The sequence below is a fragment of the Merops nubicus genome, unplaced genomic scaffold (genome assembly GCF_000691845.1).
Source record: "Merops nubicus isolate BGI_N331 unplaced genomic scaffold, ASM69184v1 scaffold45630, whole genome shotgun sequence".
Lineage (NCBI taxonomy): Eukaryota > Metazoa > Chordata > Aves > Coraciiformes > Meropidae > Merops > Merops nubicus.
Window position 1 is genome coordinate 4,174 of NW_008583024.1, and position 21,572 is coordinate 25,745.

Below are 21,572 nucleotides of genomic sequence, written 5' to 3' on the forward strand. Positions count from 1 at the left end.
TAGGGGATGCAGGGACAAAAATTGTTGTTTTTAAAAAAAAAATAAAAAAATTAAGAACTTGTCTTAAAATATTACTTGACATTCTGCTTCAACTACCCCAAAAAACAGTATTGGAGAACTGCAATATTTTCTCATAGACTGCTAAAAAGCAGCATGAGTAGAAAGGATTTCCTGGTTCCTTATTCTGACAACCACTGAATTGTAGTAACATGCTTCACCTCTGTGAATCCACCCATTAGCAACTGAGGCAGGGTAGTCTGAAGCATCCAAGTTGAATTTTCTGCAGTAGACAAACATGAAAACATGGAACAGAAAAAAGATATTACCGGGAAAAATACATTGATGAGCACTTCAAAAAATAATGTTTTAGGACAAAGAAGCAACACCCTAACACAGATGACTGCCTTACAGCATGAATGAATTCTACTGTTGGCACTGACTGAAGTAGAAATGATGAAAATTTACTTAAATTAATTCACTCTGTAATTACAAAAAAACCCCAAAGCATAATTTTCCTTTATAAATTAATTTCCTTAATACCTCCTGAAATACAGATGCAGCAACACTGGAGTGACGGACACCTTGCAAGACTCTCCAAGCTTTAGTAGTATGCTCGCAGCTTTCTTCACACACAAAACAAGCTCCTTCACAGGCAGCCACAGTTGGCACTAAACTAAGTTCATCAGGTAAAGAATAAATGCAGCAGAGAAGTTACCATTCTAGCTGCCAGCACACAAGGATACCTAAACCAATGAAATATTTAAAACACAGCACACTGTATTACACATATAATTAATTTTTCATTTCAAGTTTATTAAAACTTTAGCAGTACAAATGATCCAGGTTTTAGATTATCAAAAGACCAAACTGAAGTCCACATCTTAAAAAAAGGCATTCCCCAAAATGTCTCTAAAACTTTGAGACAATGGAAACATTAAGTCCACAAACTCATCCATGCCTGTCGTCATCTGTTCCAGGACTTGTTTCATGATCAGACTTTTTATCCTTACCAGGGGCATGATCTCCTTCCTGACTCTTTGATGTTTGGTTTACTTCTTTTTCTGCTGAGGATCTGGTCTTTTCCTTTTCTTTACTGCTGTGTGAGTATGATTTTTTGGATTCTCTCTCTTTGCTACTTGGTCTCTTTTTTGAGTCTGGACTTCTTTCCTGATCTTTACTAGACTTATCTTTACTGGATTCAGGACTGCTACTTTCACGGCTTCTTGAACGTCTCTTCCTTTGGCTTTCATTATCACTCCTCTTGTATGAGCTTCTACTTTCTCTATTTGAATACCTCTCTCTGTTTCTGCTTTGACTTTCCTCCCTCTCCGAGCTCCTTGATTCTCTCCTCCTCCTATTTTCTCTTCCTCTGTATTTATCTGGTGTACCTCTCCTTTCTCTGCTTCTTGATCTTCCTCTTCTTCTTGTTTCTCTATCTCTATTCCTTGAATAGTCTTTACTTCTACTGCGATCTCTGTCTCTGCTTCTCGATCTTCCTCTCCTACCCCTATCTCTGCTTTTGCTTCTGTCCCTTGTTCTGCTGCTGGAGCTATGTTTTCCCCTAGTATGCTCACACTCTTTGCTTCTTGACTTATGTTTCTCCCTGTCTTTACTCCTCCTATGGTCTTGTTCATTACTTCTGGAGCCTGCCCTTTTACTTTTCTCCTTACTTCTACTTCTCTCTTTATCCCTCCCTCTAGAATCGTAGCGCTTTTCTTTTTCTCTACCTTTCTCATGGTCTCTCTCTTTGCTTCTTGATCTTACTCTCTTTTCATCATGTCTGCTGTGCTTAGAGTCTCTTTCTTTACTTTTTGATTTCTCTCGGCTTTTACTATGGCTTCTAGATTTAGCTCTTCTCTTTGCCTTGCTTTTATTATGCTTGTCATCTTTTTCTGAATTCCTTCTTGTCTCCCTGTCTTTACTGCTGGATTTGTGATCTTTTTTCTTCTCTTTTTCCCCTCTTCTGCTTGGACTTTCAGAAACTTGTCTGTGATCTGATATTTTTCTCTCTCTTCCTCTTCCTGGGCTTTTTTGATTATCTTTCTTGTTTTCATTTATTTCACTCCTTGGAGAGAGAAAGATAAGATTTTAAAAATATTTTAAATCCCCTCCACTCTGAAAAAAAATCACTTGTGAGACAGCTTCACAAGTGAAACTTAAATCACATCAGGTCATCTATAGTAATAGCTATGTATTTACAGTAGTATGATTAAAATCAGACAGTTAAGCAAAAGCACCCTGTTTTTCTGGAAATAGCTGTAATTGAAAATCTAAGGTAACAGGTATTACTTTTAATATATACAAAAATTACAATGCATATACTCAGGAAAGAAATAATCTTACTTGTCCCCTTTTATCCATCTTTCTCCACTAGACACTCTCATTCTTTGAGCTCTTTGCATTTCTTGCCTCCAATGTGGAGGAGTTTCACTGCGTCGGAATCGATCTCTGGACCTGGATCTGGAAGGCGTCCGGTAACGCTTGAAGGGAGAAAGAGAAAATTTGGTCCAAGTTTGAAATGCACATACTGTGATAGCTAAGCAAGATTTTTACCCCTGGCAGCTGATTCTACATATACATAGCACCTAACATGATACTTCACCAGTATATACCAGGTTTACACTGACAACTTATTAACTTACTGAGAAATATATCTGACATTCAGCTACAGCAAGCATACAAAACATCTGATCAAATAACTTTTCTTAAGGTAACTTCTATTTCAGGATTTTTGTAGTCTGCTGAGAGGTTTCTTCTGTTGCTTTTAATCGGCACAAATGCAACTCACTTTTCTAACAATGAAAATTCTTCTTGGCTATGACAAAAAACAGAAACACAATATGTTGTGGTGAGCACAGCCCGCCCTAGGCAGGGATCGGCGTGGGGAAGATCTGGCGATGTAACGGAAAGCTCAGACCGCCCACGAGGGGCGCTGTGGGCGTGGCTTGTCATAGACAAGCAATTGCAGCATCCTTCACATTGAAGCCTGTGTGTGCGGATGGTACCCAACGGTAGAGGTTGGGTGGCAGAGATCCCGGGGTCCGGGTGTCGGTAACAACAACAGTACTTAACACTTTTTCTTTATTCCTTTAAAAAAAAAAATCCTTAGAGACTTTTGTTAATAAAACCCATGTGCTACAAGCAGCGTAGCTTCACAAAATCAGACAAACCAATATGACAGCTCCTGCCTGCCAAAAAGGGAAGAAGTCTTCTCCACATTCCCATCACCAATGTTGTACTCATTCTGGTGCTCACCAGAACCCTTTTTGAGGTAATTTCATTCCCTAATTCACAGAATACTCCAGTAACATGAAAACATTTTTTTTTGTTTTCCTCTCTCTCTCCCCTCCAAAAAACTCAGTATGCAAACAGGAAATTAATTTCCATTTTCCTTGTTTTCTTGCTTCAAGCCTCAGTCCCCAAATCAATTATGATGCACCATAAATCCTGCTTTTTTTAAAATAAAAAAAAAAAATAAAATCAACCACCCTGATGACAATGGTTAGTAACACCAGCATTAAGACCCTGCTACCACCTTGTTTATTTTGGGGAACAGATTGTAAACATTTACCCTTGGTCCTCTTCCTTTTATTTTCCTTCCAGATCTGGTCACTAACAGCCTCCTCTGGTATGTTGACTGTGAGTTCGATAGATTACTAAAAATAAAGAAAAAATTGCATTGTTTATAATGTCAAAAGAATAAGAAAAAACATTATTTAAAGCTTCTCTAGACATTAAAGTAAATGAAAACATATTTAATTTTATTTTTATTATCAGTGCTGACAGCAACAACCACACAGTAAAACCCTCAGATTTTGTGACCACAGAATAGTCTACAAGATTTCCAGGTTTTTCCACTTTTGAAAGGATAAGTTACAGATTAAGACTGGACAGTTCCAATAAATTCTAAATGAAATTGCAAAGCATTTTACTTTGTTTTTCTTGAATCAGTCATTTCAAATTCTTCATTCACTAAAACTATTTTCAAAGGCTAAGCCTTTGTTCCAGGACAAAGTCAACAGTTGCCCATAAACCTAAAAATGCATTTTTCATCCATCAGTGCTCACAACATGAACTGTTTTATAGGGGAAGGACTCACTGAAAATTAAGAGTCCTTAAAGAGTAACATGACCATAATACTGTCAGCATGTAGTCAGGCTCAAACCAGATCTATTACCTTTCTCTTTCCTTCTCTCCGCTTTTCCGCTCTTTTTCTTTCTCATCTGCTTTAGGAGGACTTTTCCTCATCAGGAACCGGTTTTCAGGTACGGGAGGAATTTCTTCAGGACGGACAGTAGACAGTAGCTGTGCTTCTGGGTTTTCATCTTCGCTCTCACTGGATGAGCTTTTATTTTTGCATTAAAAAAATATTTAAAGTGAGTTATTTGGATTAGATGAGTTATTTGGATGACCTTCCAATCTATTTTAAATAATTCAGAAATTCTCTTAACTCAGTACAGAATGATACCACAAGAAGCAGCTATTTCAAAAGCAACATTTTCCCCCTGTGATACCTCTGCTCTGAAAAGTACAACCGCAGTTGATTTCTGATCAACATGAACTCCAACCGTGCAACGCTAAACATATATTTAACTCTCTATTTAGAAACAGTTTTTAAAAAAAAGTTTATTTTCTTCTAAAAACACTATCAGGAGCGTCAAATTCAGGTTTTACACTAGCATATATAACTGGCTACAAAATACTGTTATTCCAAGCAGCTGGTATAAACAAACGTGTGAAATGGGCTTAGTCCCACAGCAATAACGTTTAGGCAGCACTGCCCCAGGAGAACATTTCTGACATTTTTCTGCTAGCTTAGAAAAATGTGACTTGCACTTATACCTCACACTATTGTGCATATATATTGTGTATATGACACAACTTATACCTCCCACTGAGCTATAAGCAAAACTATTAAATTAGAAGTAACATTTTCAGAACCAAGAGCACCTTTTGACTTTTATGATCTTCCAGTGAAAGTGCACGACTTTGGGCATATCAGACAGAAATAACATTAAGCATGTAAGTTTCATTAGTTTTTTGTTTAGTTTTGCTTTTATTCCTGCATACTATATTTTCTTATGACCCACTGCATATAATTTAAATTGAATTGTACAGAAATGCAACTTTCCAAGCCAAATATACCTGCCTTAGTCCACTTCTTCACTCCTTTCAAGCTACAGCACGTATGCACATGGACACTGTCCTTTGACATCATATCAGAAAAAAAAATCAGCTTATATATGGAAACAGATTATATCCCAAATGTCAAAATACCTACTTCACCACTTACAGAATACTATTTTGTAGTTATGGGACAAGAAAATGGTACTGTATGGTATACATGTAACAAGCCAAACCAACCAACCAACAACATCAAAATTGACCTTTTCTTGCTTTTCTTTCTCTTTTTCTTTTCCTTCTTATGTTTCTTGGAATTTTTCTTATGTTTCTTTTTTCGTTTTTTAGATCTCTCTTCTGAAGCACTCTCAGAATCTGATGATGAATCAGAAGATGATTCTGAATCACTGGAATTCTCCGAGTCACTGGATGAGGAGGATGACTTGTGTCTTTTCTTTTCTTCCTTCTTGGCTTTAAGTCAGAATACCAAAGACACATTTTAATATCAAGCACTTCTAAATAAATATCAGAAAAATCAACTATCTTAAAAATCAACTACCTAAAAATCTAGTATCTGCCTGAGCTTCAGAAGACTACTTTCATCAAAACACTTAGGAACAAATTGAAACTTAGGAGAAAACACTGTTTCTTATTATTTTTCAAAATAATAAAAGGTATGTCTAGAAATACAGAAGAAAATTCCACAAGTCTGTATTTACAAAGCTCTATAAAGTACCAAATTTATACTGGTGAGAACTTCTAATACCATATGAAGCATTATTTAAAGTTTATTTAGAAAGTGTTTATAAAAAAAAATTGGCTTCAAGTTTAACATGACTTCATTTAAAAAAAAATCTATTCAAATAACAAACAAGAAATTTCAAAACAAAGAATAAGTGGCATAGACTAAATTGATTACTCATTGAATTTAACTCACAGGGAAGATTCAAATTATCAACCTTCCTTCTAAGTGAAACCATGCTCAGAGAACAGTCCTGATCCTCCAGATCATAATATTTTTTTTGGGGTTTTATTTTTTGTTTTTAAAATAAAGACACAAATAACTTACTAAGCATCAGGTTTGAAAAGGAACACAGCTAGAGAACAAACTAGTCCTTAACTACCTATTTCACTTTTTCTTGTGTGGCTGCTGGAGCTGCAAATCAGCAAATTAGTAGCAATCTGGTAGGAAATAATCTAAGAACAAACACACCTTTTTATGCCCTCTAACTGATCTGAGATCTACTTAAACTATTAAAGTGATGTAAGTACTATTTCAGTCACACCAACTTAAAAAAACAACAATAAAAAAGTACTATAAAATCTTCACTAAAGGAACTCTGGGCTTCTGAGTTGTGATGCTTCACATGTACCAGTTAAATTATATGAATGCTCTTCAGATGCGTTATGAAATTCGCACTGAATTTTACAGCAAACAATCTATATTTTAGGAGAACACCTGTTAAGACCTTAGAACAGGCTTCAGATTAGGGACAGAAATTAATTTTAAAATCTGGTAAGAATCCTAGCTGAAAGTATTAGCCTATTTTGCAAAGCTTTTAAAGCTTGCTCTGTACAAAGAATAATTTACAGAGGTATTATCTGATCTAAATCAACATAGAAGCAGTTTAAATGCCACATCCCACCGCCTGCAATTCTCCTGCACAGAACAGGTAAGAGAAAAATGTAGGCACCAAAGACACGAGTATGACTGCAGTCTGTCTCCACCTGAGAACTATTCAGACACAGAGAACACAATGTTTTCACACAGCAGAAAACAAAGATGTCACCCTGAATAGCCTAAGTTTTTTTTTTTTCATTTCTATTAAAGACAGAAGAACTCAACCATTTAGCCAAGCACTTCTTTTATTGGTGCCCAACAAGACGATGCAATTTGTACTTTGCTACTGTGTATCAGTCACTGTTATAATATTAAGGCAAGTAATTAAGAGAACCACTTGTAAAAAAAGCTTAAAATACTCTTTGCTACTAAAAGATTTTTGTCCTTGACCTACAGAAGGTAAGTCCTCTTGCATATTATGATGTGCTGGTTTGAGATCCCTGCTTTTCCTGGTGGGTGGAGATTTGAAATCTAAAACCAGGAGCAAGCCTGAATGAAAAGAGGCAGAGACCTGTTCTATTCCCACTCCCCTCTTCCTGCCTTTGGGACTTCCTGCTGGGGTCTATAAAGGGGGGACAGAGGCGAGATCTCTCTCTCTCTCTCTGCTGGGACCCTTCAGCTGGAGATGCTGTTCTGTTGCTGCTGCTGTTTTCTGTACTGGCACATGGCTGTGGCCATCTTGGGACTTGGGCCTGTTCTCCAGACTCATTCCCTGCCTCCATCCACATCTAAGGACTGTCATCCAGTTTCAGTCCACATCAATCCATCAAGATCCAGTACCGGGGAGCTTCAATGCAGCATTTGGTTTTGTATTTTTGGAAATTTACCCCTCCTTACTTTGTTACCCCTATAATCCCTTTACCCTGTTAATCCCTACTCTTCTTCCTTTCTGTTTCCTGTTAAATAATATAATTAATTTTTATTAACTTTCAACCGGTGCAAAATCTTTATTACACCTGCCTGCCTTTGTTTATCTCTCTACCTGGGAAAACTAAGGGATAAGGGAGGGGGAACACAATTCTGCCTTCTAACCGGGACATAGGACAACTCAAGTATCAGAGGATAGAAGATTTCAAGAACTTCAAAGAATTACAGGTTATTAAGCAGCTTTTTACTTATAAACAGCCTTGACTTTGTACATATGGATGGGAAGAAAAGTTTCGCTTCAGAATTCCCTGCTTGCCATTTCTAATCACATACCAAACTTAACGTGTCCAGAAAAAAAAGCTTAAGTGGCAGCAGTACCAAATACTGAGGAGTATCTATTAACAGCTATTCAACTTCTAGCATGCAGTTACTTTGAAAATGAAATTTTTTAACTCTACATAGATTAAAGACCTGAAGGGAAAAAAAAAGTGACATTCATGTGGAGAATTTGAGATAGAGGAAAAGGTTCTATGGAGAGTTGATATGAACTAAGATACCTGGTGGTCTCTTTTCTAACACTTTTGCTCAATGTTCCTATTAAAGCACTATATTCAATAAAAAGTCTCTGTAATATTTTATATCAGCATTAGATTGTCCAAACATATATATACACACACACACACATTCGGAATGTAACAAGTATACACTTATAAAAGAAAGCTAAACAGTTGCCAAATTAATTTCTGTCAATGGAGCCTGGTGTCATATAAGCCTGGTGACACTCAAACAAAAAGAGGAATCTCACCCAAGCTCTAAATACCATCAACACAAAAAGTACTGAAGAAGTTAGCTAATTTCTAAGTCCCATGACACTTTCAAATGCTTATCTATTCAACACTTCTGATTTTGGCCCATTTAAAACCCCACTATGTTGCACTACACTGTTTCCTACATGCCTTCAGGCAAAACAAGATGTTTCCAAGTTCAATTTCAGAAATGTCTGAATAAGGCATCAATAAATGCAGTTATTTCCTGTACTTCCTTCCTCATGCATCTGCTTTAAGTGTGTCAAAAAAATCTCTGGCAGTTTTATCTCCATTCTTGTACCAAGTTTAGGTATGTTATAGTTACTTCTTTAAAATAAGTAATAGGTGGAAATATAGGTGAGTTAGTGAGCAACTACCTCAACAAACAATATGATTCTTAAGATGCCACAAATAACATTGATGGCATGTGTATTTGGGAAATCATGTCGCAGGTAGGTGGTGAAATGAGGAAAAAAACAACCAACCAACACCACACCAAGCCTCAACCAAAAAGCCCAGAACTGCTTACACAGCAAAGACAGTACCTAGCAAGAGGTTTAGGATATAATGTCTGATGACATCTAACCATATCTGTCCAGCAGTAAATGTTGTTTTGAATATTGAACGAACTGGGGCTGGCCAATTACAGATGACAAAAACAAATGAAACCAATCCTGCAGCATGAAGGTCATCAAGAAAGAAGGACTTCTATTTACCATCCAACAGTTCCAGCTCATTACCTTCAGAATCAGGTTTCAACTTGTGACCACATCAAAAATAGATACATCACTTCCTGCTCCATCCACTGCGACCTGCAGTACTTGCCAGACTTCATGAATTACATGATCATGCTGCATGGTACAGCCAAGCACTCTCTGTACCTCTGCTTGTCACAGACTGCAAGTCTTACATTAGCCCCTGGCATCAGAATCTTGGACTTGAAATGACGTGGTCAGAAAGCAGTTTGACTCAGGCACAGGAGGGAGAGCAGATGATCTCATCTTCTAAGTCACAGCGGTGACATTCAAATAGTTACCTTATACCAGGTCAAATAACCTGTGCTGGACTACAGCAGCTTCCAAAATGAGGGTGCCTTTACTCCAGGATATTTATACAACTATATTCCTCTATAATTTTTTCTAGTGTTAATCATCCTGCTGTTCAGAGCTTCACATCCCCTTCTCTATTTTGCACGCCCCTTGCTTCAGTTATTTGCCCCGTCTTCTTATTATGTCTTTCACTGCTTAAGGATCCACTATTTCATACAACAGAAATTATACACAATAATCAAGTCCTGAGAGAGTGGCATTTGGGAATATTGTCATACTTGATTCTTGTTGATCAGATGATGTGGTTACTGTGAGATGTCCTGTATCACAAATGCCTCCGGACATGGATGTTTTTGTAGACAAGCAACCTACCACACAACTGAAACAGAAGAGGAAGGGGAAAAGAGAACGAAGAAAAAAAAGAAAAAGAGGGGGGGAAAAAAGCATAATCCTCAGCATCACTTTGAACAGTTTCAGCTAAAGCCAAAATTGTTTATACCTAGGGACCAATTCTCTAGGGGAAAAAAAATAAAATTGAAACAGAAAAGCCTGAAACAACTGTTCATTACAAACAACTTGGAATGGGGCTAACAATGATGTGTAATAAGCTTGCAGAAGAAATTAGTACCCCAGGAGCTGACTGGATAAGAAAAGAGGGAAGGGACAATGCATGAATCAAAAGTAAGACGTGACTTACCAGAATCACCACTCTCTAAGACTGCCCTTATTCCATAGATATTTCATGATTCCTAAATGTGTACCTTTGTATCGATGTTCGATAATTTATTCTGATACTTTTTCAAAAAGAAATTGTACTGATACAATTTTGTTCTTTGATGAATTATAAGGGCACCCACAACCTGTCTTAATTGAAGAAAAGCACACTTCTACAAGCAGTGGATGTACAAGGACATCTATAACATCAAGCCTAGCACTGCTCTGTGCAGAATCCCCTAGAAATACAGTTTTAATGAGAAATCTTCATTAGAGGCTCTTGCTAAAAACTGCCCAATGCATGAAAGTAATCTAATTTTTTGGGGGTTTGAATCATTATGTCAGTGTCTTACATTTCTGAAAGCATCCCAGATATACCTCTGAATGACCAAACTCATGATCTCAAATAATGCAGCCAGGCTTGTTTAACTATACCTTCTTCTGCAAAACTTTGTCAATTGGTATCAAATTCCTATTTGTCTTTTAAAAAAATTATGTTACGTGCTCCACAGTTTTACTTGAGAATTATATTAGTTCAGCTAGTCCATAATGACCTTTCTAAATGTTGACTTAACACCTAGCTTTCTTCACCCCTTCAGCTTTCACGATTTTCCCTGGAACTTCAAGATTTTCTAAAAATAATAGAACTTGGCCAGAAAGACTCTTCTTTCATAATTTACCTTCTCTTGCTCATTCTGACTAACTCCCCCAAATTCAAGGAATAAAAACAGAAAGGAAAAAAACAAAACAAAAACTACAAACAGAAAAGAGGACAAACATTCCACTTTTCTAGGTGATCATCCTTTCAAATTCCAGGTTAAAGCTTCTGATCTAGGCCTCTCTTAATATTATAATTGCAACTGTTATATCATTCAATTCACATAGCACGTAGCTCAGCCATCATTCACTCATCTCTAAATAAAGCAAATTCTTTATATAAAGAGATTTGCTTCTCTCATAAAGCACTTCACCCGGATATTCATCATGCTATCAAAAAATTCCATGACCTTTCTCCAACTTTAACATAAGGGAAAACTTCAAAGCATCTAACATCTGTTGCAATTCCTCCCTTCTAGTGCCATCTTGGCTTCCTTGCTAAACTCAAGAAGTGTCAGTTGTATTTTCATTCCATAAAGATTTGTCCAATTCCTTCACTTGTGTGCATACCAGACAAACTCAGACAACAGATATTTTACTTTAAGCCTCCATTGTTATCATAACATATCCTCCCACAAACATTCTCCATTATGCTTTCCTCACTGGCAACCTCCTTGTTCCTGTCAGAAAAAAACAACAATTTCTTAGAAGTAGTCTCCTCTCTAAAACTGCCTCATATTTCACAGTACCAGTTTCCTTTTGCATCCCATAGTGGAAGTGTTTGTAGCACATTACTATCAGATTACTTTCTGTTGATGATCTTCCATGATGCTGCTCACTTTCCAGAAACCACTCCTCTTGTCTGTATTCCCTAGCCTCTTCCATGTATTGACAGGTCCAAGGGCTTCTCCTGTTCCACTTGTCAGCTCTGGACAGCAGCCTGGCCAATTTCCTCCAGCTGATGTGATGACAAACTGTTCCTCCTATCCTCACTGCCTCAGGTCAGCAGAGCTCAGCAGTGGTTCCCTGCTGTGCATTTAGCAAACAGTTCTGTGTCTCACAGCAGTGGTGGATTTCCCGACATGCAGGTCCTACAGCCAGCCTTCCTCTTTCCGTACAGGATTCACCATCCTCAGCGTTTGTCACTACAGCACCTCCACCAGGCTGGCTCTGCATTAGTCTCCCCTCACTGTTTTGCCAATGACCAGGCCCAACAAAAATGACAGCACCAGCAGGAAGATGAACCAATACATAGACTGTATTGTATACAAAAACATTATGATACGAATGACCGCCAGGGGTACAAACAGGTCAACAAGCTCATACATGATCGATGCCACCCCCAACCATCCCACAAAAGATGCAACTCGGCCCACAACAGGTGGTACAAACAGTGAACCAAGGTTGCCCACAGTTGGCATGGGAAACAGCCAGACCAGCCAGTTAAATACATTAGAGAAAGGTGCCCACATAGTGACTCTCACTCGATCGACCCACGTTCACAAAGGTCTAAACAACCGGAGCCCAGCTTCAAGGAGAGTAAGTCAGGAGGTCTTCCCTGAACCAGGAAGCTCTGTGGAGTGCACTCCACAGACAGACACTCCTGACTCCCTGCAAGTGGTCCCAGCTTTTATCCCCAAGCAGACACCTGACCTTTGTCAACTCAATGTGGGACCCCTGGGGCTCATTTCCCTTATGGCTCTCCCTGCAGGGCCAGCCACACCCTGGGGGGAAGCTATAAGGCAAACTCACCACCTCTTTATGAAGGGCTGTGGGAATCACCCATATGTCAACCTTAATTTGGGGCTTGGAGTTCAAATCGCAGCATTTCGCTCACTCAGCTCTGCCCTCCACCTTTCCCATCTTGATACACAAGGCCTCTTGTTCTCAAAACACTCCTGCTGCCCACCATTACCTAGTACTGTGCCTTATAGTCAGCTGAGTGGGCCATCCCCCTACCCTTGTATCAATTCCAACCCCTAACATTATGTGATTCTGTAATTCCCCACCATGGCACACCAAACCAGTTACAGGAAGCACTGTCCAGGATTCCAGCAGTACTGAGGCAAAAAGGTACAAGGACACAGATAAATGGATAGGAGCAAGAAGCCAGATCTTTCCAGAAGCCTGTTCTCTTTTAGAAGTTAAAGGGAAAAAACATTTCGTATTTATTTGCTCTTTTGATGACAAATTGAGCTTCAAAGCCCTGCCTAATGACTTTTAAGTCATCAGACTGCTCAGTGCCCAAACTTTCATTTAGTAATGCGATTTCAAGTGTTCTACAGTGGACAGAAAAGGGAGTGTGGCAAACCAAGGAAGACACGTGTACAGAGTATCTCACCCACTAGCTTCAGCCATTCTAAATCTCTCGTGTTATTTTCTAATCTAAACTACCTGTACATTTTCTAACAGATCCCATGCTCCAGAAGAACAATATTATGTCCTACCACACATGGTGACTGATGGTGACTCAAAGGTTAATCTAAAACCTTGGAGAAGTCAGGAGATGTAAGATAACTTTTCTTGGAATTCTGAGTTATTCAAGAGATCACTTCAGACTCCGAAGTCATTCTGCTAGACACCACAACAGGTAAACACACAACTGCATCAAAAAGGAGAGGAAAAACTAAGAGGCTCAAGTTTAAACATCTGTATTTTCCTTAGGCTAAAGAAACAATTATTCTTGTCTTGTGCTACAATATCCTTAGTGCAACCTTTTGCTGTGCTATCAGCGGCAGGTGTTACAAATGAAAAAGCATGATGGTCCCTATCATAGCTCCTACCAAACATGCATCCTGTATTTCCAGATGTTTCCATTATCCAGAGCGACAGCAACATCGTAGATTGAGCCTTATTTTGTAAGAGAAGCAGAATCCAATCTCCAATACCATGTTCAGCTCTGGAATAGCAGAGCAGGGCACCCCTTCCAGAAAGGCAGGCAGATTCCATCATATTCTTGTTTAAGAATATAGTTTATAGTAATTTCAAAAGGGTATCTACTGAAGGACTTTTCTATCAGGCTTTTCTACTCTAAAGGCCTTCTCTGAAGATTTACCTGAAAGAAACTTGAAAAAGTTCAATGTGTGCAAAAATAGCAGCAGTTATCCAATGAAGTCAGACTGCCATCAATCTGCTTAACACAGCACTCTACTTACTACGGGACAAGTGTTTGCCAGCCTTGTACTGAAATCTAGTTCATATAAGGAAATCCTAGACAGGAGAAGCTTTGAAGAAAGCATTTATGATGTTTCTTTAATATCTTCTGCATCAACACCTTCTAAGTTTTTTAGGAGACAAACTGTACTGCAATGTTATTCACATTTTCACCAAATGGCTCTTCCGTCTTCACAAATATGTTTCCAACCAACAGTAAGAAAATCGGCAAAATTACCTGTATCGGGTCTGGCTGAGCTGATTTTCCCATAGCAGCCCTCCTGGTGCGGTGCCGTTGTACTGAGAGTTAGAAGGGCGTTGGTAACACCCATGTTATGACTACCACTGAGCAGTGCTCACACAGCACCAAGGCTCTTTCTAACATTCCCCCCACAAGGGGAAGAGGGGCAGGAGCTTGGGGGGACATAACCAGGACAGCTGACCTGAACTGACCAAAGGGATTATTCCATAGCCTATGATGTCAGCTCAACCATAAAGCCAGTACAAAGGAGGGGGGGGGGGGGATAACCAGAGGAACCGCTACGTGTTTTGGATCCCTGCTTCCCAGGCGAGGCCAGACATCGCCTGGGGATGGGAACTAGAGAATAAGTCTTTGGTGTTTTTTGCCCTTTGCTTCTGCGTGCAGCATTGCTTGGCTTTTGCCCTCCAACTAAACTGCCCTTGTTTTTACCCACAAGGCTTTTATCTCCATCTTCTTTTCCCTTCCCCTTTTGCTCTGTGGAAGAAGGAGAGGAAAGGGGGAGGGTGATAGAGTGGTTTGGTGGGCATCACTTGCTCAGTCAGGGTTAACCCATCACATTACCTCACAGTTTGCATCTACGTAAATGTACAGTTCAACTTTACCTTTGGATTTTGGAATTAACTCTCCACAACTCAGTATGCGTACTTCAGCATATGGTTTACTAGATGCATCTGTTTTCTGGTTTTCTATTTCTCTCACAACTTCCTGACCTGAGATGACTTGTCCAAAAACAACATGATGTCTGAAGAATTTAAAGAAAATAAAGAATTCTTAGTACTTAATTCTCTCAAGACAGTTCCCAAAAAAAACGTAATAAGAAGATAAGAGATATTTACCCATCTAAGTGAGGTGTAGGTTTAGTAGTTCTGTTGTTTGCAGATTTTAATTTAAAGAGAAAAACAAAGTCAGTATTAGTAGAAAGCCATCAGCATTTGAAGCATGTCATAGACACAGGAAAGTTACTCTGAACCAATAAAATTGAACAAAACCAATAGATATTATTGTAAGTTTGTGTGCAGTTAAAAATCTACCATTTTATACATTAAATTACCTATTCCAGTCATTACATTGATAATCACATTTTACTGAACAAACTGAAGTGCAAAAAAATTTTTTAGACCACATACTCATATGGGATATAGTACGTTTTCTATTTATTGAATTGCATAAATACTGCCAGGAGCAGATAGAAAAATTAAAGCAACTGTCCAAGAGCAGGAAAACTGCAAAAAACCTTCTATACATTAGCAAATAATCAGAAATCAAAGGAAGAAAACCAAGTATCTGTACGTACAAATTATCTGACATAGAAGTAGAACTGACTTCCTCTCAGGTTTCCCCTACACTGGCACTACCAAGACATACAGATGTCAACCATGGCTGAAGTAAAAAACTGGGATAATTACAGTAACAATCAGTCAGAAATCCCCAAATAAGGGTCTAATGCTAAGTGACATCTACAACTCATCATGTTATAAGGTCGTGAAACAAGAGCGACATATTTCAAGAATGTTTTCTGTAGCTTTAAGAAAAGTCTACTGCAGTGTATTTTAAGAATTTAAAGTTTCAGCTGTAAATTAGACTGCATCAAGAAGTTATTTTGTGACAAAAAAGCCCCAGCCTTTAACTTTGAGAACCCTCCAGAGCTGTTCTGCCTCCTTCCAGACACCACTTACAAGAAGAAAACAGTAAGAGATCTACACAAGGAACTAACAAGTTTGCTTTCTTGTCCAAGTTAGAACACAGCTACTGACAACTACAAAAAGTTCTTTTCCACAGACAGTAAGCGCTAACCACAAAAGTAATAAAAATCGTCAGGCTTCCTAAACAGTGCACTAGAACAATGGCTGCTCCCATGCAACTTTGTGAAAAACCATCAGCTTGGGTTTGCACAGGAGTTAATAGAAAAGGCTACCATTACAGCTTACAAATGGCAAAACACACACATTTCAGGACAGTACAATACTTACATGAAGAACTGTGAACCATTTGTATCTTTCCCTCGGTTGGCCATTGAAAGGAGAAATTCTTTGTTGTGCTTTACAGCAAAGCTTTCATCTTAAGAAGAAAGCATTTTCAGTTACTTTAAATTTACAACATACGCTTAGAAAAATGCTGTCATTAAGTAAACTCAATAAATAAAACTGCTAGTTACTTAAGTTAAAAGTTGTATTAAAAGCAGATTCAAAATAGCTATTTTAAAAAATACATTATTCCTTCCATTCTAAATAATGCAATTAAATAAGGAGAAATAGGAATTAATGGTTTGTAGCCTGAGGAAAAAATGGTTACATCTGAGTATTCTTCAAGAGATCTGTTTCCTGCCAACATTAGCAGAGATCTCAAAATTTTAAGTTGTTGCTCTTACTACTCTGCATGTACTGATAATTATGTCTTCAAAGCAGAAGGTTTTTGGTTGTGCATTAACTATTAATAAATTCTTCATTTTCAGGCAGTTTTGTTGTTTTATTATTTTTTAATACATATGGATATCCAGTTTGATACTAATCCCAATTCTGTCAGTCAGACACACAGATAAACTCATCAAGACTACCATCAAGAAAGTACGATTAACTTAAATGAATCCTTCTGATGAGCATATCATCCTAACAATTCAAAACAAATCCCAATGAAACCGTGAAATGTAATCAAATGTAATATTCTTCATTTAAGACATCCATAAGAGATTAACCTATCTCCCTCCTTTCCCAAGACAGCATAAAAGCTGTTGGGGGATCCAAACTCTTCAGACGGAGGAAATTTGCTCAATATTGTTTAGATACAGATAGCCGGAGCGAGCATTACAAAGGACAAAGTAAGCTACCTGTAAGGCAATGGTTTCACATCGTGCTGTGTCACTGGCAGTGAAAAGGACAGTCCCACTTAACTCTCCAGTCACTTGTACAATTGCTATCTGGCATAGCATCTAAATGTCAGTCTAAACCTACAGTGACATGGTGAAGGGATCCACAAAAGTAAGAACTCCTATGAATTCAGTTTTATATTGTGGCCGAGTCAAACAGGCAGCCTGCAACTGCAGAAGGCAGGTAGAAATTCTGCCCCTTCTTCCATCTTCCCCAGCCATGCATTTCCTCAAACCTGACTACTTATCTGTGTTGTTTCTGATGCTTGTCAAATAAGTGAATTGGGGCCACTCAGTAATATGGAAATAAATATTTTTTTTTCCTGCACTAATCTTTGGGTAATTTAGCAAGCTCAAGCACCTGAAAGTTTGATCTGCATGAGAGTCAGTGCCAAGTAACACTCCCTCTTTTGTCAGTTGCAAACTGTCCCTACTAAAATAGTGAATAATTATTTTGTTTGCTGCATGCTCAGACAAAAAACAGTATTAAAAGAAGAGTGGGAGGGAGGAGGGAGAAGTATAACCACTCGTGCTTGGTGGCAGCTAGCTATCACATGGGTTTAGGTACAATTCAAAAACTGCCTCAAGAGACAGAGATGCTCAGCTACATTCTGGACAAAGGCTGCGAAACACACTGGAATGCAGAAGAGGTGCTGCTTCTGCAAGAGTGGCTGAAAAAGAACCAGGACTATGAGAAACTAATGCCTCCTTTAACATTAAATTCCTCTTGAGATCAAGAAAGCAGGGTTTATGTTTTCTTTTAAAAAACATCTACAAGTAAACATGACTCCATCATGCGTCTCTCTTCACACTGGGAGACAATCCCAAATTTTTAGCTAGCTGGTCAAGCCAAAAACACATGTTAAAAAATAATGAGAAAAATGTAAATCTGGTAACATGGGCAAATACAAAGGAATTTGGTCTTAATTTTCCATCAATTAAAAAGGTTCCCACCTTAAACGCAAAGTAAAATACCTTAACCTGGACAGTAAAAGGCCTGTAAGACTAAGCAAAATTTTACTAAAAACAATGGAGTTCAGGTTTACAGAACAGAGACTACAAAATGTAAAGGTGATTGCTTATAGTAACACCAAAGTAGAGCTGACTGATAAAAATCTTACCTTCAAAAAAGCCACCATAAATGGATTCTCCTCCCCTTCCATTTCCTTGAAAGAGGAAAAGTGACAGTTAGTTACAACTTCAAGCACTGATTAAGAGTTATATAATGTGGAATGTGCTTCATAATACAAAACACTGATCCAATTGTATCCAAGTCCCTGACATAACTCTTCAAGATAGACAAAGAAGATCAAGACACATCTTCATAGTCCCAAAGCAAACTTGGAAAACAAGACAGTATTCTCCTGTGTATTCTGCTACAGTATCTCTTTTTTCTTTATTTCCAAGCAACAGACATAACATTTTACCCTCACATTTAAACCTTTCAATAGAAAGCACTTAGTACTCCAAGTACTGAGATAATGAAGCAAAACTCTGTAAGTGTGCATGCATGTGTGTAGGTTTATAGAAGTTTTCATGTAAAGGTTCTTATGTACAAAAAAGGGAAAGGCAGTTGAGTTGCCGATTAATATAAATGATGCTACATAGAACTCCAGCAACATTCTATTACATAAGTGTTAGAGTTTTCTTCAAAGGTTCACATCATACCTTCACTGAAGTCCCCTCCTTGGATCATAAAATCTTTCACAACCCTGTGAAACAGACAACTTTTGTAATGCAATGGCTTTTGGGTGGATTTTCCTGTGCCCTTTTCACCTAAGGGAGAAAAGGAGGAACAAAAACCAAAATTACTGAATGTACCTTTAGAATCTCCCCTACAAAGAAGTGCTACACAAGCACTTAATAATCTACTAAACTCTGAAAAATTTACTTGTGAGGCAGATACATACCTAAAATACCAACAAGAAACTAACATTTAGGAAATCAGAACAGAAACTACCTTCTGTCTCTACGGTTACACCTGAAGAACTCCTTGCTGACATTAGTATACGACTCTGGTCTCTTCCATGCAGATTGACTGAAATTAAACAGCCAGCTTAGGTTTAAGGTAAATGGCACTGCTCAGAAGCATGCAAGAAATGCTCAGATCTTCAGTTACAACGTGGCAATCTTAAGGTACCATAAAAGCTTGTAACAAAAACAAAGAAAGAGGCAGGAAGAAAGAGAAGGAATCTTGTTTTCTCCTCTGCTTGTGATGACAACTACCATCTTCTTCCCTTGTATCAGCTCTCACACTCAAAATCCGTAAGCAGAGCCTTTGCTCTATCTACATCACTATCTACTTTACCTGCTACCCTCAAATAGATAAGGTCTCTGCTGAGTTCGCAACATGGTAGCTCCTGTGAACAGCAGAGCCAACCTCAAGGTAACAGGAAGGTAATTGGTATGAGTATGTTGGAAGGAAAATGATCTCTTCCCCTCAGTGGTGTCAACCCATTAGACTGTATCTTCCTGTAATCTTACTGTGAGCTATTAAAACTAGCAGCTTTTGTCAAGGGCAGTTCCCTCTGAACTTGTCTGTAACAGACTGCTGCGTCCATATGGACCTAACTAGCTAAAAAAAAACAAAACACTTTTAACAAGAACTCTGATAAATGTGAATCTGTGTATGTTCCACTAACTTGGCATATAGCTAGTGTAGATATGCCAGAAAAACATGGAGCTGTTAATCCTCATTTTAAGGAGACAGCGTATACTTTTCAAAACTGCCCCCCAAAAAAGAGTAAGGAGAACAAATAAAAAAAAAGAATTAATTTCCTGATGATCAATATGCCCATCTATTTTCATAACTACTCTTAAATACATTAAAGCAGCAACACAGTTCAGCATCTCTATTTGATTTTGAATATCAGCAACGAAGTATGAACTTAGTAGTTCTTGTTCCTGACTTGAAATGCTGTTGAAACATTTCAAGTCAAAAATTTAAAGCAGCAGGAGGAAATAGCACCTTTACGCAACAGATCTGACTTTTGTGGAGGTGACAGCAGATCCAGAATGCCACAGTCACGTGATAATATACAGACATTGAAAGGAATCACTTTAAGGTTCAAATTTGTTAGCAAATTTTGATAATCTGATTTTGTGCCAGTAAACCTAATGCCAGATCACATAGTATCTACATTCCTGAAAGACATCATGAATGGTGCATGAAGTATTCTAGCTAACTTGACATCAACGTAATTATGCACCCACACCTGATTCACATTGTATTAGTACTGCTGAGTGATTCTGTATTAACAGCTACAGAGTCCTAACCTGAAAAACAACATAGCTGGAAAGAAAGGAAGTAGAAAGTGCTGAAGACAGAAAGCATATATGCTATTTATTATTCACAAAATTGTTATTGTGATACTAAAATTTTTTTCTAAATAAATAAGTTTTGTGAAACTACCAGCATTTTCAACAAAAGCATGCATTTGACAGGACAGTAGTTCTGTTTGGAAATGTTTCCAGAAGACAATCTTCCCAGCAGTTTGTTCAAGAAATAATTAAAATTTCAACAGAAGTGGAAATCTCCAGACTCCATCACAAAGAAAAATTAAAAGGGGGGTGGTGGGGACCAAACTAAAACCTTTCAAATATCTCAAAGTATCATGGGAGTGGAAAGTAAGCCTGCATAGTTGACCTTTTATTGGCTACATTTCAAGACTGGATGATGTTACATAATGTGAACAGTAATATCTATGCTAGTAACAGAAAATCAGCTTACGGTGTCTGTATTTAAAGTTGATTAGCATATACTCCCTTCACCATACTAAGCTAAAGCTACTGTTGGCTTTGATTCTACATCAGATGTATATGAGAAATCAATTAAATCTCTAGAGACTACCAAGAAGCAAGGTTTTATGTATTTATTTTTCTATATAAGAAAACGTCAGGAAAAATAACAGACATCAGACTAGCTAACATGGTATTACATTAAAAATTATAAATAAAATTTAAAATCTACAAACCTGTACAAAGGCAGCGAAAATTCTCACATGTTTTTGGACAAACATCTGAAAACAGTTCAAACACCACTCTTCCGGCTAGAAAGAAAAGCCATATTCATTACGAAGTTAACTGGTATTTGTATTCTGATATATCTTATATGAATATCATGCTACTGAATGGATACTTTGATTTTCTTACCAGGTACATTGTTGATGGCTATGTCAAAAAAGCAACGAGGTCTCTGGACCTTTACTCCCATGGCTTCAAAAGTTTAAATACTGTAAGTAAAAAGAATAAAACTTTTTTCCTTTTGTGTAGTGCAACTATGAGTAAGTCAATGCGGATTTTACAATGAAAACAAAAATGGCAGAAAAGCAAACTAAAAAGAAAAAAAAACAAAACAGAACAGAGCAAATGTAAGTATTCTTAAAGGTTCAGAGAGTGCAAAACATTTCAGGTCATTTTCATGTTTTATAGACTCAAATGAGTGACTTGACTTGTTTGCAGCAACAGCATTACATTTGAGTGCCACTCTTCAGATGAGGAAATAAAAAAACAAGAGACA

General features: G+C 37.9%; 1 protein-coding gene across 1 annotated transcript; it reads right to left on the bottom strand.

Annotated features, from left to right (window-relative positions):
* Positions 1–948: 948 nt before the first annotated feature.
* Positions 949–21,286, bottom strand: PPIG (peptidylprolyl isomerase G (cyclophilin G)). Its single transcript, XM_008939401.1, has 12 exons — positions 21,206–21,286; positions 21,028–21,102; positions 18,722–18,829; positions 18,175–18,219; positions 16,161–16,248; positions 15,027–15,056; positions 14,793–14,932; positions 5,388–5,592; positions 4,178–4,345; positions 3,572–3,656; positions 2,344–2,480; positions 949–2,065 (listed from the first exon to the last, which is right to left on the bottom strand). Exons 1-12 carry the CDS (start codon positions 21,264–21,266, stop codon positions 949–951), a joined length of 2,259 nt encoding a protein of 752 aa, XP_008937649.1. The 5' UTR covers positions 21,267–21,286.
* Positions 21,287–21,572: the final 286 nt, after the last annotated feature.

Bases quoted from the DNA above. Each gene is read 5' to 3' on its own strand.
- PPIG (XM_008939401.1), bottom strand. From the start codon at position 21,266: ATGGGAGTAAAGGTCCAGAGACCTCGTTGCTTTTTTGACATAGCCATC. The intron at 18,830-21,027 runs GTTTGTAGATTT...TTTCTCCCTTAG, and splicing joins TTTTCGCTGCCTTTGTACAG to GTGAAAAGGGCACAGGAAAA. The intron at 15,057-16,160 runs GTAAGTATTGTA...TGCAAACAACAG, and splicing joins AATGGTTCACAGTTCTTCAT to AACTACTAAACCTACACCTC.